Here is a 25,682-nt window from a genome sequence, read left to right as displayed (position 1 = left end):
TTTGTTGTTGTTTAGTTGTTTTGTCGTGTCCGACTCTTCTTGACCCCATGGACCAGAGCACGCCAGGCACTCCTGTCTTCCACTGCCTCCCACAGTTTGGTCAGACTCATGCTGGTAGCTTTGAGAACACTATCCAACCATCTCGTCCTCTGTCGTCCCCTTCTCCTTGTGGCCTCCATCTTTCCCAACATCAGGGTCTTTTCCAGGAAGTCTTCTCTTCTCATGAGGTGGCCAAAGTACTGGAGCCTCAGCTTCACAATCTGTCCTTCCAGTGAGCGAAGGCAGGTTAGCCAGCCACAATTTAACCAAATTGGAAGGGATGGAAGGTGTCAGTAAAAAGGTAAAGGGACCCCTGACCATTAGGTCCTGTCATGACTGACTCTGGGGTTGCGGTGTTTATCTCGCTTCATTGGCTGAGGGAGTCGGCGTACAGCTTCCGGGCCCAGTGGCGTAGCGTGGGGGGTGCAGGGGGGGCCGGCGGCACCGGGCGCAACATCTGGGGGGGGGGGCGCGCTCGCACTCGCAGCTCTCTGCCCCTAGGGCAGAGGGGGCGCAAATTACTTGCCTTGCCCCGGGTGCTGACAACCCACGCTACGCCACTGTCCGGGTCATGTGGCCAGCATGACTAAGCCGCTAGGTTGGCAGGAGCAGGGACCGAGGAATGGGAGCTCATCCCATCGTGGGGATTCAAACTGCCGACCTTCTGATCGGCAAGTCCTAGGCTCTGTGGTTAAACCCACAATGCCACCCGCGTCCCTAAGGTATCAGTAGTACCACCACAAATATAAATATGGACTCTGATCTAACATCTGACTGCAGTCCAGTTCAGATAGTTGGCAGTAGTTCCAATCAGCCTTATTTTTTTTTTGGTTTGGGGGGTGGGGGAGATTCAATTCAGTTCCTTGCTGTCCCCAGTGCTGGCCCAGTATATTTTGATCCCTGAAGCAGAGCCCAAATGGTTCCCTCCCTACTAGGGCCAAGACTTTTGAAAGTTTTGCTGCAACACCAATCCCTGCCTTCCTCTATCCTTCATCTGTCCCCATGGTGTTGTCTAAAGCAAGTTGCTTTGCTCTGCTACATGATAGAGGCAGCACTGGCTTCCCCTTCATAATAGCTGATTATTGCTATTGTTTGATTGCCTGAGCTGGGTTACAAACATGCTGGATTTTCATTAACATGTAACCCCCCAAATTTTGGATCCCCTCCAAGCTGATCCTAAACTGTTGTGTTCCTTTTGAGCCACAGACACTGTGTTTTGTGCCTCCCCCCCCCAGCTGAACAATTGACACAGCAAACCAGGGTTCCAAGTTAACACCCCCAAATCCGGCATTGTCTAATCCCCTCCAAACTGATGCCAAAGTTTTGTGCTCATTTTGTGCCATTTTGTCCTGAAAAGCCCATGTTTTGTACCTCCACCCCACTCAAAACTGCGTAATTAATAGACTGAGAGCCATAGGTATTCTCCCAAACAAAAGGGCACAAAAAGGCCACAAAACTTTGGCATTAGCTTGGAGGGATTTTGGGATTACACATGAATGAAGTTCTCTTGCTCTCCTGTTTGCCACAAACAAAACTCCGCAGCAAGAATGGCAATCTTTGCATAACATTTGATCATGGAAGAGGAGAGTAAAGAAAATTGTGTCTTTCTCCCCCTGTCTGGTACCCTTTCTCCCCTTTGCCTTCATCTGTGTATTGTTCCAGCTGGTGAATCCTCTCATTAAGAGTGTGAGTGCTCTTTACCTTTTCCCACCTTCCCATTTCTCTTCTCCTTCCTACAACAAGGTTTTGGCATTGGTCTTTGTACGGAAGCTCATGGATGTCTGCTTTTCAAAGCGGGAACTCAGTTGGCTTGATGACCTTATGCCAGAGAGCAAGAAGAAAAGATTGGACGATGCACAGATTGTGGCACAGCAAGCAGAGCAAGCAGAGCAAGCAGACGTAAGCAGGTTTATGTATTGCATGTATGTGTCCACCCTTCAGAATCTGATTGCGCTGTAGCAAAGTTAGGCACCAGCTATAAGATCCTCTTGTACTTTCTTATTTTCAAGGGCAGGCACAGACATGTTACTCTTGAGACACCCATCTCATCACTCAAGCCCTTCTTGATCTTTCCTGTGCTATCACCATCTAGTTCCTCCCAATTTTCTCTTATTGATCAGTTGCCAATCCCTTACCATTTTCCACCCTAAATTCATACAGCAGTGGAGGAAGCCACTTGGGCACCTGGGGCAGTATGCCCAAGGGCGGGGTGAGCCCCCCATAAAGGTGGGGCAAGCCACCCATATAGGCGAGCCGAGGGCGGGACGAGCCACCCATAGGGGCGGGGCACACCATGGGGCCTCTGGAATCTGCCTGCCTCCTCCTACTCAGCCGCCCTACAGCTGGGGGGGAGGCAGCGGGTGGACCGTTTGGGCAGTGTAGAGCCTACGTGTACCCAAGCCACCATGTCTCTCCCAGGTGAGATACGTGGCTTGGGTGGGCTGCAGGCCCTGCGGTGAGTGCCTCCCGGCATTTCACCAACTGTCCATCATCTCCATCTGCATGCAATTCTTATCAAAATACTGTAAGAGAGAATATTAAATAAAGGAATAAAGAGAAAAGAGAAAGGAAATAAGAAAGAAATAGATAAAAGGTAAAATGACTTCCAGCTAGCCATCCCTCAGTTGTATATACAGTCATATCTTGGTTCCCCAATGCCTTTGGCTCCTGAACGCCACAAACCCGGAAGTGAGCGTTCCAGTTTGCAAACGTTCTTTGGAAGCCAAATATCTGACTCGGCTTCTGCGGCTTCCAATTGAGTGCAGGAAGCTCCTGTAGCCAATAGGAAGCCACGCCTTGGTTGTTGAACATTTTCAGAAGTAAACGGACTTCCGGAACGGATTCCGTTTGACAACCAAGGTACGACTGTACAATAATTCTTCAAAGTGGTCAAATGTTCAGTCCAAATTAATATCCAACTGTTCTGCCCTCTGCTGGGCATTGTTTTTCCAATCTTCAGGAACTTTGTTCTGAGTCACTTTTTCAACCGTCCCAGATCCATCCTCCTGACTCTCAGCTTGGTCAGGACCATCACAGTCAATGCCTCACAGTTCCAGCTACGGTGCAAGGAATTTAAATGGGAGATGATCCGGCTGTGTACTGTACTGTGATTGTCCTTGAATTGTGGCCCGCACCCACCGCACCCCCTTCCTCCACCCCTGCATCTGTATAACTGCACACAGGCTTTCTTTGCACAATAAGGAACCTTGCAAAAAGTGGGGTCCCTGTGTACACATTTGTATGCTTTGTTCACATGTTCAGAGGAATGCATAGAGACTAAGGCTTTGTTCACATTCCTGTTCACCGTGCGTTGTTATAAAATGTTACTTTTCGATGTGTTGTTTCTCAAATCAGCCTTACGCCAGTTTTATGTGTCAAACAGGAGTCTGAAAAGATGAAAGAATCTTCAGAAGAAACTGTAGTTCAAATGCCAAATTTTCTTACTGTACCAGGAGCTGGAACTCCACCACCAAAACTTCCCAAAAAAAATACCAACAGGTAAAAACACAAAACGGGTAAAAACACAAAATTGTGAAGTCAAAAAGAAAATATTAGCCTTTGGGGAGGTCGTAAAATCAACAAAAAAAGGGCATTCAATGGCACTAAATGAGTGATCAATGCTTGCTATAATTTTGGTGAATTCCAGATATCCAGAAATTGCATGTTTCCTCTTTTATTTTTATTTTTGAATATCTCTTATTTTGTGTTCCAGTGGCCTTTTACAATAGCAGGGAGAGAAATTCAACTTGGCAATGCTATGTTAATTAACATCTGTAGTGGGCAAGGAGACCATTGTCTATTCAGTTACAAATAAACAGAGCTGAACTTCTTGGTGAATTGGAATTCAGCAGTTTCACACTGGAGCTTCCCTTTGAAACTGATTTCTTCAAGAATTGCCACTTTTATGATCAGTAGCAGAGAGTCTACCAGGACACTCTGCAACTGATCTAAAGATGGCCATACTTGTTAGTCTTTCAGGTACTACAAAACTCTTATTTGACTTTGCATTATTTTGCAGTGCTTTTAATTTCACTGTCCTAGGAGTTAATCTCTAACTAAAATGATTATTGCAGGCCTGATCCTTTAGAAATCAACATCACTGACGAAATGGCTAAAACAATCTTGTGGAAGAACATCGTGAATCAATAAATGCTCTAAATCAAGAGTAGAGGTACGGAGATTTCGCTGTACAGTGACCCTGGACCTGTACTTACCCATGCATTCTTCAAGCCAGCCAGCTAGAGTGGTTAATTTAAGGTACTGGCGAGAGCAGAGCATTAAACAATTTCACCCACACCCACCCTGCAAAATAAAGTGTTTTAAAAATAGCATGCTATTCCACATTCACTAAGGTGGACAGAACATAGCAGAGTGTGCATGCAGACACAAAACATTATGCCGTCTGGACTGTGGAAAGTCTATTGCAATGCTACACTTCTATTACAACAGTGGAGCAATCATTAGGTAGTGCTAGGAGCTCCCTGTCTGGTAGCACATCTAATCTATTTTGCGCTGTATTTCTGTGTGCAAAGGATCCAAGCATTTGGCAGTCACTGATAGGCAAACTGACACTGTTTCTCATGCTCTCGGACTTAGAGTCATAGAACCATAGATTCATAGAGCTGGAAGGGACCATGAGGATCATCTAGTCCAAGGTTTCCAAACTTGTATCTCCAGCTGTTTTGGGATTACAGTTCTCATCATCCCTGACCACTGGTCCTGTTAGCTACCCTCTGGCCCTCTGGCTTAAGCCAGGTAAACAAGGCTTTGGGAAGGAAGCATAAGGCTCTGGCAAGGTCCTAGAGCCCTCCCTCCTCCTTCCCAAAGCCTGGTAAACACTTGCCTGGCTTTGCGAAGGAGACAGGAAGACTCTAGAACCCTGTAAGAGCCCTCATGCCTCCTCCTTCAAGCCAGGCAAGTGCTTACTGGGCTCTGAGAAGTCACCCTCCTTGGTTGTGCACCCAGTGCCCCTGCACCTCTTGTGTTACCCTAAATCATCTTTGATAGAAGAAGATGGAGCTTGGAGAAGAAACCGCATTGATTCCTACCTTCAGAATGTCCAGAATTAATCTATCTCTAATAGCATGTTTTGGTTCACAGCTTTGCCATTCATGCCCCTCGGCTTTGGACGAGGAGCAGCAGCACACGAAGATGACTCAGGGAAGAGCCAAGACATGCAGGCAAGGAAGAAAAATGCTTTCGCAATAGAAAAGGGTGCAAGCAAACAAACTGCCCCAGTACTTCCTTCACACAAGTAACTGGGTTCATATTAAAAAGCCATTCGGAAGTGTTTTGAATATCCTTTAGTGTGCTTCAGTGGGCATCCTAATTATCTTCAGACCAGCAAATCAAGACGCACATGAAACAATGATAATTCAGTGTTAAAGCCTGTGTGTGTGTGTGTGTGTGTGTGTGTGTGTATGTGTGTGTACATTTGCCGTGTTGCAGTTTCTTAGCTATAGAGAGACTGCTGTCTCTGCATACTTAAAGTCTCCTTCTTCAGTGTCTGTTTTTTTTAACCTTTTAAACTTTGAATGTACAACACCACCACTATGTTTGGATTTCCTTTTTTTATTCTTTGTATTTACTTATTCTTTGCAGAAGTAGTTCAGTTAGGGTTTGCCTGAGTTTCTACACAGAATCACAGAAGCAACTGATAAGAGATAACTTACAAGAAAATGTGGGGCGGGGAATGGCCTTCTGAAATGCTCATTTTAGAAAAAATTAGGTCACATTATTTTAATTCCTTTTAGCTACTTTATGATGAAACCCTAATTCATCAGAACATTTACATGTTTCAGTCACAATATAGACATGGGCCAAACATATCTGTGTTGATTTGTCTGTGTGTGTGATCTTCATGGTCTAGGTAAAAGCAACCAAGCCATTGACCATAGCAATGTAAATGAGCTAGCAGGCTAGAGAAGGGCAATTGTGTCAACAGCTATTGATACCACAATCGGCACTCTCTTGACAAATCCCTGCAGCCCAATGTATTATGAGGGCAAAAGTGGACTGATATGGGGAGAGCAGCAGTTGAGCCCAGAAATGTCATCAGAAATGTTGAGTTCATAGATTGAGAACAAAACAACAGACATCAAAAGTTGCCTTTGAGGCGATTGGGCCAGGAGTCTCAGTGCCTCAGTGCATGGAAACTTAGTTCATGACATCAGAGCTAATTGATCTACTAGACAGAAATTTGGTTCTTGATTATTCTGTTTTCTATTATCATTTGAGAACATTGGGGTTCTCAAGCATGGTTCTTGTGTGCCTTTTCAGGTCAAGAAGTGAACCTCCCCAAGTGTTAATTGGCCAAGAAATGATGACTAGGGCCGATGCTATTGCCCCAAGTGATGCTTGGTCATTTGAATTGATGTCATGATTTCAGGTGCCCCAAGGGCAGGTTTCAAGGAAGCCAACCAACCAGTTTGCTCCATTGGGGCCCTGTGCATTATCCGCTACTGCAACTGGGAGGGAGACATAACTGTATTACAGAGCAGGGACTCACTCTGCTTCCTCGCCCATCCAATCTGGTGCTTTGACTATGTGGCAGGGGGGCTGATGGTAGCATAAGTAGTTTATGCTTCCAAACCTGCTGGCACCTCAAAAGAATTGGTTGCATAGCATTTTGACCATCCTGGGCCCCTCAAAATTCAGAGAAGTTAAAAAATTTAAATAGACAAGAAAGAGATGGGCATGGCCTGCTGACTTTTCAGAACAAATCAATAATATCTGTCCTGATTTCTGCTGCCTTTTTGTACCCAAGAGCCAGATTGTGTGTGTGTTGATTTCCTCATAAAGCAGTGCTCTGCAATGGCCAATCCATACTTTGTCAAAACCTTTGAGGGACAAGGCAGGGATGATAGGCCAGGTGTGTAGGTCAGGATTCTCCAACCTAGACAGAACACTGTTGTCTTTTCTCAAGTTCTTCCTGTAGGTTTTTCTGTACCAAGTAAATTGATATTTTTCAGAAGTTGGACATGTGTTTATTGAGGACACATTGGGAAAGAGGGTACTAAGCTGGGAACAACAATACCACATGCTGAAAACTCATTTAAAGCTATTCCTTCACAGTAGAAACCCTGGAACAGAAGTTCTGTGATGGAGACTCTTAGCAGCGATTCTTGCTGCCAATATTTTTTTGGGAGGAAGCGGTGGCAGTTTATGCTGCAAATCTTTAGCAGTTTCATTCCACCTCGATCTAAGTGCAATTTAGATCTGTTACCCTTCCATGAAACTTAAGCCAAACTACATTGCTCATTTCTCCACTTCTCTCCTTATCAATATTCCTTCATCTCTTGGCTATGTGAAGAAAACCAGCATGGTGGATAGAATTGTGAGTGGTTTATTTTCCTTGTAAATGTTTGCCTCAAGAGTGGCTGGGGAAACCCAGCTGGATGGGCGGGGTACAAATATTAAAATTATTATTATCAAGACCCAGAATGAAGACATGAGACTCAAGAGCTGGACTGAAAAGAAGAGCACAACTTTTATTGATAGACAACATGATCGGCAATGAGCAAAAGTCCTCTCTCCTTATCCCCCTTTCAGAGTATGAGTTCTTGGTGATAAGGTGAGAGCCAGGAGGTACTGTCTTCCACAGTCTGCCTCCTTTGGGTGACAGTACCCTGGCTCAGATTCTTGTGTTGCATTGCTGGCCCTTTTATGGCACACAGAGGCAAGCAAGGGAGGAGCCAAGAACTTACATACATACATACTTAAATCCCACTCCCCACTATTGACTGCCATCCTTGCCAACTGATCTGGCTCTGCATTGCAGTCTTGTGTTCCAAGGGTGTGAGCAAAGCCATCTCTTTCACAAGCACACGAGCTGTGGAGGGGTAGTCAAAGTGGTGGCATTGCCCTTTTAAAGTGGCTGTAATTGTAGGGATTCCATGCTTTAAGTAAGCAGCCTTTAAGACTGGCAGGAGATCAAAGGTGCATGTTTCATATCTGGGCTTAATTCCTTATGCTGAGAGCGGTTTACGAGATTATACAACTTGAATAGAGGCGTATATTTCATGGGGGAAAGTGGGCAAGAGGTCTGTTAGGTTACACCTGTTGTCCTTGGGAACAGAGAGCATTAAATGCCCTGCAGGAATGGGCATGCTGAATTGGTCAGGGTAAACCTACCAATCCTAAGCTGGAGGCAGGTTTGGGAGACAGGATGCAAATCGTTTGCAAGTCACTCTGAACCTTGGGGTGATCCCCCCCCCCGATGCAAAATTGAGATTGTTTTAAGATACTTCATTGGTGAGAACATTTAGCATTAGGATTTGCTCGTTAGGATTTCAGAAATTCTGTCCGCTGCCCAGGTAGCATTAATGAGTAGAGCTAAAGCAAGTGGTAGCAAGATAATAGCTGCCAGGTAAGGGATTGAGCCAAGGCAAAGTTTGGTGAATTAGGAACATAAGTGTGATGGGATTTAGCTAGTCAGGGTAAAGCAGAGGCAGAAAAAAATAGTGTGTAGCAGAATCAGGTTTCTCCTTTGTCACCGATGAAATATTGTTTTGGGCCACTGTTACATTCCTGTTTGCTTGGCCATTTCATTGAAGTCAGAGGAACTCCCAATAACTGTTAGGTATAGGTGTCAGCGGCTTGAATTTAACTGGATTGCAGGTCAAATAATGGATGGAGCTATATCTACCAAGCACCACTTTATTGAAACGCAGTTTTGAATTTCCTTTCTGACTTGAATTTCAAAATCTCCACCACTTGACCTGCCATGAAAATTAAGCTGAGAAAAACCAGAGTATCTGCGTTAATATTTGCATTCATTCTATTCATGGTTCTCCTTGTATGCCAAGTGACAATTTGCATTTTCATGCCATGAATAATCAGCAGCTTTCCTTTCAATTCTACCCTAAGCATCTCCAGCTTGTCTCTGCAAAAGGGCCCTGCAATATTTGCTTGGCAATCTTGATAGGAGGCCAAGATATGTAGTTTCTCTCGACTCTAGGGGCATCTGTGGCTAAACAAAGGAAAGCAGCACAAACTTTTAGGTAACCCTACACTATCTGTAGGCCAAATCATAGAGTGCTGGATGGGCACTGAGCAGAAAGTGACAGAAACAATCTCATTTGGTCTAATGTAGAAAGGTGTTGCTGCATGATGGATCTGTGGAGCTATCGGGAATCATAGTTCAGAATGGTTGGGGATTATTCTGGACTAAAGAAAAGTGTGTGTGTGTGTGTGGGGGGGGCTGGACTTGAAGCAGGTCCCAGCTCCAAGAAGTGAAGACTTTTAACCAAGAGCGGTTGTCTATGGGAATTTAGGAAGGCAAGGAGAAAAACACAAAGCATGGCTGGGCGTAGCCTGGTGATTCTGCTTGCAAAAATTGAAATGTATGGGGTGGTATGCAACTAAGTTTTACTCAGAGTCACTGAAATTCATGAACATTACTAAGTTACAGTGGTGCCCCGCAAGACGAATGCCTCGCAAGACGGAAAACTCGCTAGACGAAAGAGTTTTCCATTTTGGAGGTGCTTCGCAGAACGAATTTCCTATGGGCTTGCTTCGCAAGACGACAATGCCTTGCGAGTTCCTGCGGGTTTTCCCCCCCTCCCCCCTTTTTCTAAGCCGCTAAGCCGCTTATCAGCTGATCCGATCAGCAGATAAGCCGCTAAAAGCCGCTAATAGCGCTAATCCGCTAATCTGTCAATGGGCTTGCTTCGCAAGACGAAAAAACCGCTAGACGAAGAGAATCACAGAACGGATTCTTTTCGTCTTGCGAGGCACCACTGTAGGTCCAGTAAAACTTTCTTGAATGCCACCCATTCAGTTAAGGAGGCCCATGCAAGGACTTCTACTAGGATAATGGGGTTCAGAGAATTGCCAGAACAGCTCATGCGGGAGGACAAGGCTGGTTGTTCCATTGGGCAAGTAGATGGAGTTATCTGCTTAGTGCTACACTGAACTTCTCCTATAGCTTCCTAGCTCAAGGGTTGGGGAATTTGTCAACATTTACATGAGTCTTAGAACATGAACTTTTGCAACCTGAGGCAGTCGTGCAGAGCTTTCTTTCTTTCTTTCTTTCTTTCTTTCTTTCTTTCTTTCTTTCTTTCTTTCTTTCTTTCGGTGTGTGGATGTGGAGGGTAGACAGCTGGCTAGGATTATTTGGTAGGAAAGAATCTTTGAGCACACTGCTGTTCCTTCCTAGCCCCATTCATAAGAGAAACCACAAACCAGTTGGGCCAACCTAAGCCTTTATCCCCGAGCAAAGCAAGAATTTTGACTTCATCCCAGTATTGATGGGAAGGAGGGAAATGGCTCATAGCTGACAGGGATTAGATGACAAATGTTTCGGGGTGGGGTTTAACCTGGACTCCAGGTTCCACAGTATCTCCCAACAAGCTTGTTGTCTGAAAGGCTTTAGATAACAGAATCTGTGTCACTTCTTAAGGCAGGGTCTGTCTTCTTTGAAAACCACAACGCACAAGAAGTGCTTCATACTGGAGAAGGAGGGGAATCAAATAAAGAAAAGGTGCTGGCACATTTTTTCTAGCGTATTTCCTTCCTCCTATAATCGCTACATGTAGAAATAGAGAGATTATTTTCTTTTTAGAAATAAAAGAAAAAAAATATTTATTTTGTTGTAAGAGATGTAATTTCAAAAAAACACTCCATGTTGTAAATAAAATATGAAAATTGGAAGATTGGCTCTGGCTACTTGTTTTGTGCACGATAAAAAGGGTTTTTGCTAAATTCACCCAAGAAACAAATATTATGGAAATGTACAGTCAGATGGCCAGAATATAAATCAATCAATCATCATCATCATTATTTACCGTATATACTCAAGTATAAGCCAACTTTTTCAGCACATTTTTAAATGCTGAAAAAGCCCCCCTCAGCTTATACTCAAGTGAGGGTCCTTTCGGGCTGCTCCTTCCTCATCTTCCACCTTTGCCACTGTCGGCGACGGCGGAGGAAGAACGAGCAGCCCAAAAGCAGCCCTTTCTTCCTCCAATGTTCTTCCTGCGCCGCTCCCGCCACCACCCGGTTTGTGGTGTGGTGAACCGGTTTATACTTGGGTCAATACGTTTTCCCAGTTTTTTTGTGCTAAAATTAGGTGCCTCGGCTTATATTCGGGTCGGCTTATACTCAAGTATATACGGTACTATAGTATAGTTTTTGTTTGGTTCTATAGTTACAGGCATTGGTTTCTGCCTTGTGGTTTATGACTAAAATGTCACTGATGATGAAATTCTGACAATCAGGATTGTGCCTGTCATCTACATACTCACCCAAAATAACAAGGAGAAATGTAAAATAAAAGCTGCCCTTATTTGTCTAAGCACTCTCTCTACAGTGTATTTTCAGAAGACAATGGTTTCTGTTGGAAAAGGATGTTGGATTTTTAAAGGCCTTTTCAAAACACATCTGGAAATGGATATATTAACACACAGTATATGCTCCATGTCTTTATTTTAATAAAGTATTTCAGTATTTTAAAGTGTCCCAGAATACACCTCAGGATGCATCATCAAGACATCACAGAAACAGTGGTACCTTGGGTTACATATGCTTCGGGTTACATACGCTTCAGATTACAGACTCCGCTAACCCAGAAATAGTACCTCAGGTTAAGAATTTTGCTTCAGGATGAGAACAGAAATCGTGCTCCGGTGGCGCGGCGGCAGCAGGAGGCCCCATTAGCTAAAGTGGTGCTTCAGGTTAAGAACAGTTTCAGGTTAAGAACGGACCTCCAGAACGAATTAAGTTCTTAACCCGAGGTAACCTGAAGCATCTGTAACCTGAAGCATCTGTAACCCGAGGTGCCACTGTATAGTCTTTCACACTTACTCCATCATATCACAAAGGGAAGTATTTACAGAATTTACAGATCCCTGGTCCCTGAGCAGGAGGAGGACTTTCAGATCATGCCTGTCCAACTTGTGACCTACCAAGCCAGATGTATTCCCAGCAGCCATGTGTGGCACCCTGCTAGATGCAACCATCCCTTCCTGTTTGTGCAGTCTCAGTCCACCAGTAAAAACAGGGAGTTTATTGAACCCCAGCAGGCCACTGCGCATGACAGGTGGGTTGTCACTTAGTGAGTCACCAGTAGTGGAAGCCTCTTCCAGGTTAATTAGTGCAAAGCCCAAGGATGCAATGTTGCATTATGTATCCCACATGAATATTGAGAAAAGTGATGCAATAGGATTCGTAGCAAGGATGTCTTAACAGGAAATCGAGAACTTTGCCAGGAGTGATGTCATCACAATCCTTTCAAATTTAGTTGGGAGTGCAGTAAGCATATCACAAGAACTACCAGAGGCCAGATTCTGTGTGCAACAGAAAACATCTTGAGACATAGGTAATAAGCAGATGCTAGAGGCCAGGCTGGACTGTCTTCACATATTTTTGTCAGCGTCCCTCTTTGCTTCTGGCTGAAATTGCTCCTTGCAACTGTCCTTCTCTTTCCCTTTTCCTTTTGGTATGCTCTGAGCCTGAGTAGCTATCCCCTCCCCCCTTATGAAACTCCTGAGCACCTCAATGCTGAAAGGAAGCACTGCTCTTTTAAAAATATATGGGGACCCCCACTGCAGCTCAAGACCAACTTCCAGTGAACTTCGCAAACGAAGTAGATTTGCACCAGGCTTCGTATGAATGTATAATCCACAGCAGCCATCCCTGACTTGATACATTCCAGATGTTTTGGACCATAACACAGTATGGTCACGCTAGCTGGACCTGATGGGAGCTGCAGTTCAAAATGTCTGCCCAGTCCAATGTCACATTGCTTAGAAGCAAGTCCCACGTATTTCAATGCACCGTATTTTTCGCTCTATAAGACACACTATTCCCCTCCTAAAAAGTAAGGGGGAATGTGTGTGCGTCTTATGGGGCGAATGCAGACTTCGTGGGCTATCCCAGAAGCCAGAACAGTGAGAGGGAGCACTGTGCAACGCTCCCTCTAGCTGTTCTAGCTTAGCCACGCGAAGCCTCCGCAGAGGAGCCTTCATCCCGCTGCCCTCCGGAGGCTTCGCACAGCTATCCCTGGCTTTTGTGGGAGGTGGGGGAAGGGACAGAGTGTGCAGCTCTGTCTCTTTCACCCACCTCCTAGAAAAGCCCCCAAGAGCCGCGCTCCCTTTAAAGAGTGCATGACTCTAGCAGGAGGTTGGGGGGAAGCCAGGAGGCTTGGTTTCGCTGAAGCCAGGAGAGCAAGCGAGATCAGTGCGCACCAATCCCGCTTGCTCTCCTGGCTTCAGGGATAGCCCCGCAAAGCCTCCTGAGCGAAGAGGGAGGAGCGCTCCCTCTTCGCTCAGGAGGCTTCTTATTTCTTGTTTTCCTCCCCTAAAAACTAGGTGCGTCTTATGGTCAGGTGCATCTTATAGAGCGAAAAATACGGTAAGTGTGCATAGCTTATAACTAAGAGAGTTCTGGAGTCAGTTGTACCCTTGATTCAAGCCCTCAGATATGAAAGCCCTTACCTTCTGTGGTTGCTCATTGGTGAGATATATGCATTCTGCATATGCTGGAAGCCACTCTTGTCTCTGATATTCTTTCAAATGTCCCAGGGTGGAAACCCAGCACAAGAAAGAGGTCTTATGTCCTCTGGGGAAGTCTTTATACATGAAAAAGCATGCAACGTTGGAAGATAGTCTGCATAGGTGAGTGGGGCTGTGCCCCACCAAATGCAGTCTGCTCTCTGCCACCCCCCACTTCTTTGCCGTCTTATCTATAGCCAGTCCAAGTGTGGCACTCACAGCCTGCCGGTTCCCACCTCCCTTGTCTCAATGTTATTCCTTGTACAATTCAGCAGGGAGGAAGATGGGGACAATATGAGAATTCATGTCATGAGCTGGCAGGACAATGCAGAGGAGGAAACGGATCCTGGCGATGGGTGTAGCAACAACTGGTACACATGAATGAATGAATCTTTATTTGCATCAGCCACCAGCCATAGCAATAAAACAAACAAAATGCGGTATACAGAGGTTAAAGGTAAAAAGTCAATTATATAAAATACATTTTGGGGGTTTGAATCAATAGTCAAATAATGGAGCTTACTTTAATTGCCCCGGCTAAAAACCTTGCAACCTTTGCTGTCACCTGCTCATCTTGATCTGCCAAGAGAAAGGACACTGTAACAGTGGTTGGGCGACCTGGAATGGAGGGGTGATAACCTCACTCTTCAAATCTTTATAAAGAGTGCAAGCCAGAAGGACATGAGCTACCGATTCAGTACTGCCATCTCCACTGGTACACATTAGAACAAGCTGCAGATGGAGGAGGAAGAGGTTGGGGGCGTAGAAAGTACTCACAGGGTGTCAGAGGATGGCGAGGAGATCAGTGCACAGGCATCAGAGAAGCAGGACCCATTACCAGAGCTGGAGGTGTCCCCATCTCCACAAACACAGCAGGTGCCAAGGCATAGGGAGGAGTGGGAGGAACTCTCTAGGAAGCTGAGACAGGCAAGGGCACACAGCCCAGCTCACTAACTGGCCAGGTGGGGCTGGCTGGATCTGGAAGGAGGTGTGTGATTCCTCAGCTGGATTAGTCTCAGGACAGGTGAGGACCACATGTCTCCTCAAGCCCAGATGCTGCTATCAACATGCAAAGTACAACAGGGAAGCAGAGCTGAGGTTCTGTGCCTGCTGTGATGGCCTGGGAATCAGATTCAGAGGCTGAACCTGAGGAATCCCAGCCTGCACAGGAGTCTCCACCTCCAGGGCCGGCTGAGCTGGGGCAGGGGCTTGAACCTGAAGGGCTCTCACCTGTGCCTCAGGAGCAGACACCAGCTGAATCTGCTCTGGCTCCGGAGGTGATAGAGGACCCATTGCCTGCAGGTGCTCCACTCTCAGCCCCGTCAGGGGAAGGTGAGGTTGCCTCTGGATTGCAGAGGCTCAGGGCAGAGAGGTGGAGGGAACCAAGTTCTTGCAGGAGGAGTGCTTGCCTCCAGGCCAGGAGAGGTGAGTCACCTGTGGACCGGGGCCACCCTATGCCTCGGAGCAGATAAAAGCCAGCTAGCCCCAGTCCCAGGTTGCGGGAGCAACATTGTTGGTAACCTGTTCCCGCCGGCACCCTGTCCTGCTCTTCTGCCAGAGTTCCTGACCTCACCCGACTCCTTGCCTTGGACCCCGCTTCAGCCTTGACGGACAGCCCCATACCCTCAACCTCGGACTGGACTTGGACCACACCACACTGTAACCCCCCGGGACCAGCACACCTGCACAGCTTCCCATTTTGATGGACCATGGCTTGGATGTCCTAGGCGATGAGTACCTAGCAATCATTTAAAACTTTCATCAGCAATTATGCTGCTTCATTCCTTTTACCTGGAGTTGTAGACTGTTGGAACTATTGGAGGCCAGACTGTTTAGAATCTACATCTTATTAAAAACAGAACCTTTACATTGGTGTGTTTTGACCCATAAATCCCGCCTTTAACATCAAACACCTCCAAGGAACACAGGGGAAATCAAAAGAGAGAGGCTGGAAGAAACCACTTTTAATGTGCCATTATTTAGTGCAGACAGCTTTAGCAGCAAGTTTCATAAGTGCCTGTAGCTCACCAACTTGGAAACAATGAAGAGTTGAAGAATGATGGTAAGACCATGTCGAGCAAAAGACTCCAGTGTTGGCTGAAGCTGGACATCAAAGCCGGGGAACTCGGGATTCTTGTATTTTGAGTTTTCCTTTTACGCATATCTGTAAAAGTGATAGATCATGGAATAAGGAGATGGACTGAGTTCAGGTCAATAGGAATTTAGGGGTGCTCTAGCAGCTGCCTGGGCCAATTATGGGTGGGGGCTGCACACCTCCTGCTTTCAGAAAAATAGTTTTGAACTACCGTATTTTTCACTCTATAAGACGCACTGTTCCACTCCTAAAAAATAAGGGGAAATGTGTGTGAGTCTTATGGAGCGAATGCAGGCGGGAGGCTCTGCTCAGCACTCCCTTTAAAGAGCCACATGGAGCGTGTGTGCGGCTCTTCAGGGCTTTTAATTTTTTTTAAATAATAATATTTATTGAATTTTCACAAATTATATAAACATACTCACTACAAACAAACACAAAAACAAACAAGTATAATTTCAAAACCTTATTTTCTTAAAACTTACTTCACCGACCTCCTCATACCTCCCCTTTCTGCATTCCAATTTCAAATTTAATTCAGCAAATCCTCACCCTTAATTTTATCTAGTTGTATTCTTTTCTTTTCTTTTAACTTAATCTTTACAACTGTAATCCACGTACTTTCTATAATCATAACATTTTAACACTCATTAATATTACAATATCTCTTAAGATAGATTTTAAATTTCTTCCAATCTTCTTCCGCCGTCTCTTTCCTCTGGTCTCGGATTCTGCCAGTCATTTCAGCCAGTCCCATGTAGTCTATCACCTTCATCTGCCATTCTTCCAGAGTGGGTAATAGATCTTGTGTCTTCCAGTACTTTGCTATGAGTATTCTTGCTGCTGTTGTAGCATACATAAAAAATGTTCTATCTTTCTTTGACACCAATTGGCCGACAATGCCCAGGAGAAAGGCCTCTGGTTTCTTAGGGAAGGTACATTTAAGTACCTTTTTTCATTTCATTATATATCATTTCCCAGAAGTCCTTAATCTTTGGGCACGCCCACCAAAGGTGGAAGAAAGTACCTTCAGTTTCTTTACATTTCCAACATTTATTATCAGACAAGTGGTATATTTTTGCAAGCTTGACTGGGGTCATGTACCACCTATAAATCATTTTCATAATATTTTCCTTTAAGGCTCTTCATGGCTTTTAAAGGGAGCGTGGCTCTCGGGGAAGCCTTAGCCATGCGCAGCCTCTCCTAGGCAGGGGGATGAAGGCTCCCCTTGCCCGGGAGAGGCTGCGCGCAGCTATCCCATAAGCCAGGACAGCCAGCAGGATCGCTGCGCTGCGATCCTGCTGGCTGTCCTGGCTTCTTGCTTAGCCATGTGCAGCCTCTCCTGGGCAAGGGGAGACTTCATCCTGCTGCCCGGGAAAGGCTGCACGCTGCGCAGTGATCTCGCTTGCTGTCCTGGCTTCTGGGATTCAGAATATTTTTTTTCTTGTTTTCCTCTTCCAAAAACTAGGTGCGTCTTATGGTCTGGTGCATCTTATGGAGCGAAAAATACGATATTTCCTATTTTCTGTAAGAAGCTCAAGTACAGAACAGCCCTGTGAAGTAGGTTGGGTGGAAAGACAGTGACTGTCCTAAGATTATTCAATGAACTCATACAATCCAATACAGTAAGACTGCAACTTAAACAGGGGTTATGTTCTGAGGATCACGACTAAAGCCAAAACACCCTGGGTTCAAGGGTGGGTGGGATTGTCATTTTTCCTGGAACCATTTTCCCTCCCTTTTAATTTTTTTGCCATGCATTTAAAGCTGAATGTGCACGAATTAAATGTGTATGAGTTGTGGGCTTACTGTGATTGAAGTGGCATCTGTGAGACTGGTAAAAATCACTTGTAGAGTCGTACCTTGGAAGCTGAATGGAATCTGTTCTGGTAGTTCATTCGACTTCCAAGGCAAGGCTTCCAGTTGGCTGCAGAAGCTTCCTGCAGCCAATCGGAAGCTGTGGAAGCCCTGCTGGACATCCAGCTTCCAAAAGAACGTTTGCAAACCGGAACACTCACTTTTGGGTTTGCAGCGTTCGGGACCCAAAACGATTGACTGCTAAGGCGTTCGTCAACCAAGGTATGGCTGTATTTCATAGTGTATGATTTTTCCAGACATGCAGATAGGGAAGTATTTACTATTACACAAGGATTTGAATCAGTCAAATGTGACCACTGGCTTCTCCTTCTCTTTCCAGAAATAGGGAAAGTCAGAACCCTTGAAGCTTATCTGTCTTGAGGATGTGAGTCATACGGTAACAGTTCTCTTTTCAAATGCAGTAAGACTTACCTGAATGAGAACTGCTAGAACCCAATACTAAGAATTTGTCGAGAATGTATAACTTGCTGTTGAAATGGAATACACAGGATGAAACGGTGAAATCAGCTATGATTAAATGGGCACAAGACATTGGTCATGAAATCATGTTTGCTGACTGGGAACAGTTATGGACCACCGGTACTAAATTTACGGCATGTAATGTCTTAAGAGAAAACATTATGAAAATGATGTACAGGTGGTACATGACCCCAGTCAAGCTTGCAAAAATTTATCATTTGCCCAATAGTAAATGCTGGTAATGAGACTGAAGGTACCTTTTACCACCTTTGGTGGACCTGCCCGAGGATAAAAGCTTTCTGGGAAATGATCTATAATGAAATTAAGAAGGTCCTTAAATGGACCTTCCCTAAAAAACCTGAGGCTTTTCTCCTGGGCATTGTTGGCCAATTGGTGAGAAGGAAGGATAGGACGTTTTTTATGTATGCTACCACAGCAGCAAGGATTCTTCTAGCAAAGTATTGGAAGACACAAGAACTACCCACGCTGGAAGAATGGCAGACGAAGGTGATTGACTACATGGGACTGGCGGAGATGACTGGCAGAATCCGTGACCAGGGGAAAGAGACAGCGGAAGAAGATTGGAAGAAATTTAAAATATATCTTAGAACTTGTTGTAAAATTCAGGAGTGTTAAAATGTCAAGGAGTTGGGAAATAGAGAATTGCAGCTGTAATTAATAAGTTAAAGAAGAATCTAAAAGAAATTGAATCGAATAATTAGTAAACTGAGGAGTTGCTGAAGAAATATAAAATAAGGATGCAGAAAAGGGGAGGTATGGGGAAGTCCGAGAAGTAAGGTGTATGAAAGGACGGTTATGAAATTATATATGTTTATATGTGTGTATGTCTATGTATTGTATATTGTCTGTGTTTATTTTGTGTTTGGAAAACTAATAAAAATTTATTAAAAAAAAAAGACTTACCTGAATGAGAGAAAGCCAGGTGGGTAACTTTCCTTAATGAACCTCTTTTTATAGCTGTGAATAGGAATAAGGCAACAGTTATGAAAACAACAGTAACAGTGTAATCCTGTGCATAACTACTTAGAAAGAACTCTGAATTCAATAGGAACTGTTCCTAGGTAAGACACAGGGAAACTTTGGCCCTCCAGATGTAACTGGACTACAACTCCCATCATCCTTGACCATTGGCCATACTAGCTGGTACTAAGCATGGAGTTGAAATCCTATAACATCTGAAGGACTGTGTGTTCTCCACCCCTGTTGCATAGGATTGGAGCCTAACAGAGCCAAGCCAGAGCCAAATCACCAAACATCTAAAAGTAGGTGGAAATAACCTTTGACCATCCAGATGTTGCTGAACTACAACTCCCATCAGTCCCAGCAAGCATGGGATGGTCAGAGCAACAGATGGTCCAGCAACAAAAGTTCCCTACCACTGATCTAAAGCCTGACTTTCCTGTAGCTATTTTACCGTAACGAGACCAGCTAGATAAATAACCCCATTGCTGATTGTTCCTGAATTGGGAATAATTATCAATCAAGCTATAGTAGTATTGATGATGATATTAATAGCAATAATAACAACAAACGAAGCTTTTACATTTCAACCAGTAGATTATTTAATTCAATTTTGCTAAATTGAGGCCCAATCAATGAAGAGTAGGGTTAAATAAATGGGTTTAGGATTAAGAGCGCCCTCATTTATCTGATTCTGGAGTGTTACCATACCAAGGTTGAAAAATCATCCTCCCTTCTAATCATGGTTGCAAGCTTTTGCTTATTGAATTATAAGTTGTTGTGTTTTTTTTTAAAAAAAAATTAAAACATTTCTTATCTACTTTTCACTCCTCTGTAATCCCAAAGCAGGGCATAATTTAAAAGCACAAAACATAATAAAGCAGAATAAAACCTTTGAACAATAAACTATAATCACTGTTTTGCTGTTGTCAAACAACTGGGACTCTGAAACCTATGCTGACCTACTGCAGAAAGCAAAGAACTATCTTGTGTCTGCCTACTCTTGCGTAAGAAAGTATTTTTATAGTTATACAGGAATCACCTTGGTTTTGATTCTTCTTTGTCTCTCTGCTGGCCCTGTTGTCTTTACTCTGATTGGAAAACTGATCTGCAGTCTACCACATACCTGTACTGTTTGGCATTGATGAGCCAGTGTACAAAATCCTTGGCCTTCATTTTGTCCAAATATTGAGTAAAATCACTGGTAAAGGTGCCTTCAGAATGTCTTTTGACATTAGATGTAAAGCTATGGGCACTTTCTGTTTCATAAGACTGCCACCTGTATCCAAAATCAAAAAAGGACAGAATTATACATCCTTTTAACCAGGCATAGGCAAACTCGGCCCTCCAGATGTTTTAGGACTACAACTCCCATCATCCCTAGCTAACAGGGCCAGTGGTCAGGGATGATGGGAGTTGTAGTCCCAAAACATCTGGAGGGCCGAGTTTGCCTATGCCTGCTTTTAACCATAGTAAGAGTATCTTCATAGCACATCACACCTTACCAAAAAATTAAATTTTACACAGAGTAGAACCTACGGAAATTAATGAACAAGACTAAGTTAGGTCCTTTAATTCCAAGAGGTCCACTCTGAGTAACACCCATCATGTTTTTTAAAACACTGGCTACCACAAGCCCTGCACAGCAGACGTCCCGTGACAAGAGAACACATATATTCAGGGTAGTAATAGTTATGCCTGCTGGACCCACCCCAACTTATTCACGACCAGTAGGTCTTGTGAACGCACATGATATACCTACAAACAAACAGTACCTGTGTAGGCCAGTTTGCACGATTCTGCTGTTTGTGAGGATTGTGCATCCACAATCTAGGCATGTTACATTTGTGTCTGCAGAACAGTCTGCTCACAATTTAAACTGAATGTGCATAAGCTGCATAGGCGCCGACTCCATCGGGCTTGAGGGGGCCCGAGCCCCCTCAAAAATTCGTTTGGGGGGGCTCTGCCCCCCCAATAATCTCGGGCGCCCCTCCAGCAGAGCGCCATCGCCGCCCCTCCCCCAGCCCAAAATGCACAGGGTCGGGCTGCATGCCTCCTGCCCTCCCTCCCGAGCAAAAGCTCCACCCAATTTCCTTCGGAGCTGATTAATAGGCGCAGCACGCTCTCCCCTATTCGCTCACGAGGAGGCGGCGCCACTTTATTTGCATATTCATGAGCTTATTTATTATTCATGAGCTTTCCCGGGCCCCCCCAATATTTTTTATAAGTCCGCGTCCCTGATAAGCTGCTTGGGTTCAGACTGGGGCATGAGCTTGACCTCCATATGCATACCCTGAACTTATTTCCACAAATAAGGCTCCCATGCAACTTACAAAGGGCACCAACTTGTACCATCATCTTGTGTTTTAAGTAAACACACAGTTTATATACACCGTATTTTTCTGTCTCTAAGACTCCCCCTATTTTTGGGGACTCAGATTTAAGAAAATGGAGGGAGACACTATCGTGTATAAAATGCCCCCTAATTTTTGACATTATTTTTTAGGGAAAAAACCTAGAATCATAGAATCATAGAGTTGGAAGAGACCACAAGGGCCATCGAGTCCAACCACCTGCTAAGCAGGAAACACCATCAGAGCACTCCTGACATATGGTTGTCAAGCCTCTGCTTAAAGACCTCCAAAGGAGGAGACTCCACCACACTCCTTGGCAGCAAATTCCACTGTCGAACAGCTCTTACTGTCAGGAAGTTCTTCCTAATGTTTAGGTGGAATCTTCTTTCTTGTAGTTTGGATCCATTGCTCCGTGTCCGCTTCTCTGGAGCAGCAGAAAACAACCTTTCTCCCTCCTCTATGTGACATCCTTTTATATATTTGAACATGGCTATCATATCACCCCTTAACCTCCTCTTCTCCAGGCTAAACATGCCCAGCTCCCTTAGTCTTATACATGGAAAAACGCAGTAGTATGTAGTAATATATAGTTCAGCTGGCATACATTTCTAAATTTTGCTTTAACTGGGGTGTGGACAGAGGTTGCCATTTAATCTCCTCATATTATCTTAAACTGACCGTCCTATTTCCTCCGTTACAGGATTGGGGAAAGGGTTCAAATTTCTAGGAGTCAGCTTGACAGTGCTGAAAATATATTCTGAAGATTTCCACAAGGATTCATCAAGTATCTGCGTCCCTGTGATTCAACTCCATTCTGTCGATCATTCTTAAATGCTTCTTACCTGGACTCATCAGTCGAATCTTTCAGGACCATTTGCCAGCTAACGGGGAGAAAAGCTGCAGCAACCAGCCCACAAAGGTAAAGCCACTGTGTGTTCTTCATCAGACCTTCTGCACCAAAACAAGCAAATAAATGAACCAGAAATCGGATCATTGTTGTTAAAAGTTACATTTACCTACCAGTTTAGGAGATGACACAATGATGCCTTTTTAAGGGTTCAAAGGAAAGAATGACTCCCCCGACTCTTAAAATGAGTTTGTAAACATCCAAATCATGATTCCATGCTGCATTTAATGTTAGCCATACTCAGAGTAGTAGATCGATAGGAATTATTATTTTTTTCATATTTATTTATTTAGCATATGTGGCTAACTTAAGTCCATAAATTTCAATGGGTCTGCTCTGAATATAACTTATTTGACCAGAGCCTTCTGATTTTGAACATTTGAACTTGCAGTTGGCACACACCAGCTAAGCTAAAGAAGCTGATGTGAAGTTGATTTCATGCCGTTCAGTCAAATGAGGCTGACATAGCAATCCCAAACGCATGGAGACAGAGGAGTCCTTCCTCTCTAGATAATGAAAGTGGTATGAGAGAGAGAGAGAGAGAGAGAGAGGCATCATTGTCCATGCTGTGCAGAGACTCACCTTATTGTCTTTGTTCACAAGTTTTTGTAGTTCTTCAGAAACCTGATTGGAGAAAACAGGCTTTTTTATAATAAAAAAGGGGGTAAAGTTTTCAAAAACATGTTTTACAATATGAGGTGCTGCATATTGCCTCGATCTCTTTGGAAAGGAGTCTAACAAATCCAGCAAGTAAGCCTAATGAGAAAATGTACGTGTACACTATGGGAAATTGTGGCTCTGTCGTTCCACCTTCTGTGCTCTTAAAAGCTGTCGCTTGTTCCTCCAGCCTTACTTGCAGCTAAGCACGCTTAAGACCACAGCATCCATTTCAGTGCTTAGTGAGTTTCTTATTTGCATGTGTGCCTTTTTCATTTTAGTGGAACTTATTGATGAGTGCTTTTGCAAGCTATTCCCAGCCAAAGTGCCAACTATACAATGACATTTCAGAAATGCCTTGCTTTTCCCAATCTATTTCCTTTAAAAGAATAGCTGTTTGCACCTAGGATGATGTCTCACTTTGGATAAACTGAAAGCAATCACATTCCTTCATGACTTAGCTTAGAAAACCCGATATCTGCCTTCTCCCCGCTACTTTGAATGTAATAGAGACTTCCTACCCCTCTGTCATTAGTTAATGCCTCATTTAAAGTGCTATAGATTGAGTCTTATACAGACGGATGGTGCGGCTGAAGAGAATATTGCTTACCTTCCGAAAGACGCAAGATTCTCCTTAAATCCTGAGTCCTTTCTCTTTGTGAGCTGATTTTGTGGCTTAATGCTATTCCTTACCAGGGTTTTTAAGCTTGTTAGTGGAATGCTAAAAGATGACAGGTAGGTCATTGGTGTTCATGATTTTGGTTGGATGGGCCAGTTATGAATCATTACCGGATCTTTCTTTCCTTTTCTATTTTTAAGTGGGTCCATAGAGAAGATGTGACCATTGCAGGACTCCTTAGCAGTGCCTTCAGCAAGGTTTTCTCCACAATGCAAGTCAACAGCACGCTTCTTCCTTACTGGAGAAGTGTGTGTGTGTGTGTGTGTGTGTGTGTGTGTGTGTGTGTGTCTGTTGCAGGGCCACATCCTGTGTGAGCCTGAAGGAGTGATGTTCCAAACACCTTTCTCTTCCAAAACAACAAGAAGAGGGAAAGAGAGATAAAAGAACACACACCACAACACCAACCTGCAACATTCAGAGACTATTGGGGAGACATTTCTGTCTCTCAGGATTCGGCTGCTAACATCTAAGGTTCCAGTATGAAGGTGAAAAGGGAGAATTCATTAGCAAATTCAAAGTGACTGCATTTGGACTCAGTCTAGATTGGAGCATCGTTTCCACCACAGAAGGCAATTGCCCTTCTTCAGGGGCTAAAATAGCAAAGCAAGGGAAGTGATCTTAGCTGCAACTGGTTGGGAATGAATGTCTAGGTTTGTATTCATTTGGAATTTATACAGAGATGTGATAGGCTTACGGTTATCATTTGCATTTTGTGACTTTTGGGCCCCACTGTCCATAAACTCCCCCCACGCTCCATACCAAACTGCATATACCCCTTGACAACAAAGATTTATGCAATATCCAACGGATGAAATGGGCTCTCGTCTACAGAGTTTACCTACAATAAATGTGTTAGGCTTGAAGTTACCATAGGAATCGTGCTTCCTGTTACTGTAACTTGAAGATTCTTTCAGTCAAAGGTACTTTCAAATGACAGTGTCTTTTGTATGCTCTGGAAAAGATGCTGTCCATAATTATCAACATGAAACTTATACTTGATTAATCAACTAATTTCAAAGAGTGGAAGGTTCAGTCTTGGAAGTGCTTTAGGCCACTCTAGTTACCAGTTGCCCGTGATCTGTCTCCTCTTCCTCTTCCACTTCCTCTTCCTCTTCCTCTTCCCACCACACACATATACTGAGAAAGTGAGAGAGGTAAGTGCACATTCCTTCAGAGAGAAGTTTCTCTTCTAGCAAAACATAAGCAACAAGAAGGACAGTGGAAGAATGGAACATAAAACAAGACAGGGAGAGACAGCGTTCACCACCTGCAGGGTTACAGCCACCAGCCTGGAGCTCTCTCAACTTCATTGCCTGGCCCCATCCTGACATGGCTGCCACAGGGAGGATGCCACCGCCAGTGCCTTTCCCTCTAAAGCAAGGAATGACTGCAAACCAATAATGGAAGCTTTTCCTGGCCCACTTAGAAAATAACAGGGAATATGAACAAATGGAGTTCCTTCAGCTTCATGTTGGCTGTGGTATGTGCAGGTCCAGCCGTAACATTGGGAAAAGTAAGGTGATCATCTCAGATGGCTGATGTCAGCAAGGGGCACACATGGTTATGTTACCACCAAGGAAGGGTAAGTGTAGGATAGGATAGGGGTAGGCAAACTAAGGCCCAGGGGCCGGATCCAGCCAAATCGTCTTCTCAATCTGGCCTGTGGACAGTTGAGGAATCAGCATGTTTTTACATGAGTAGAATGTGTCCTTTTATTTAATATGCATCTCTGGGTTATTAGTGGGGCATAGGAATTCATTCATCTTTTTTTCCAAAATATAGTCCAGCCCCTCACAAGGTATGAGGGACAGTGGACTGGCCCCCTACTGAAAAAGTTTTCTGACCCCTGGTGTAGAATAACCCTTGTAGGCTAGTTGCCTGGCTAGTCTTGGGTAATATATGCACCTTGATTTATGTGTGTGGAGTTGAGGGGGGGGAGCCATTTGCTGCTCTGCCTTAGGCAGCAAAATGTTTTGGGCCATCCTTGAAGATTAAGAAGATGAGTGAAGCTGGTGATGCAATGAGGCTGAGGGTACGTTCTATCATATGTGGTGGACTTGGTAAAAGAGTATTGGGAAATAATTTATAATGAATTGAAAAAATGTTTAAAATTACTTTTCCAAAAAACAACACAGAATCCTTT

The 25,682-nt window shown here is 44.3% G+C and overlaps 2 protein-coding genes across 5 annotated transcripts in view; one reads left to right on the top strand and one right to left on the bottom strand.

Annotated features, from left to right (window-relative positions):
* SLC4A8 (solute carrier family 4 member 8) overlaps positions 1-5,425 on the top strand; it is a 60,217-nt gene extending 54,792 nt beyond the window's left edge. For 2 of the 4 annotated variants that reach the window (XR_014521216.1, XR_014521217.1), the window contains exons 22-25: positions 1,783-1,938; positions 3,422-3,537; positions 4,113-4,296; positions 5,140-5,425. Coding sequence is in view for 2 of the 4 variants with exons in the window: in XM_083484437.1 (XP_083340563.1) it covers positions 1,783-1,938; positions 3,422-3,537; positions 4,113-4,188 (348 nt within the window). In the remaining 2 variants the exon portion in view is untranslated. The remainder of the gene's footprint in view (positions 1-1,782; positions 1,939-3,421; positions 3,538-4,112; positions 4,297-5,139) is intronic. The other 2 variants (XM_083484437.1, XM_083484438.1) reach the window with 1 other exon arrangement.
* Positions 5,426-14,934: 9,509 nt separating this feature from the next.
* Positions 14,935-23,528, bottom strand: LOC310698492 (exendin-3-like). Its single transcript, XM_083485660.1, has 6 exons — positions 23,471-23,528; positions 22,786-22,827; positions 22,139-22,247; positions 20,069-20,221; positions 18,886-18,939; positions 14,935-15,696 (listed from the first exon to the last, which is right to left on the bottom strand). Exons 3-6 carry the CDS (start codon positions 22,237-22,239, stop codon positions 15,687-15,689), a joined length of 318 nt encoding a protein of 105 aa, XP_083341786.1. The 5' UTR covers positions 22,240-22,247; positions 22,786-22,827; positions 23,471-23,528; the 3' UTR covers positions 14,935-15,686.
* Between the last annotated feature and the right edge of the window lie 2,154 nt (positions 23,529-25,682).

This window comes from Podarcis liolepis (assembly GCF_965112155.1).
Source record: "Podarcis liolepis genome assembly, chromosome: 2".
NCBI classification, from domain to species: Eukaryota; Metazoa; Chordata; class Lepidosauria; order Squamata; family Lacertidae; genus Podarcis; species Podarcis liolepis.
Note: the sequence above shows the minus strand (reverse complement) of the source record. Positions and strands in the feature narration are given on the sequence as shown.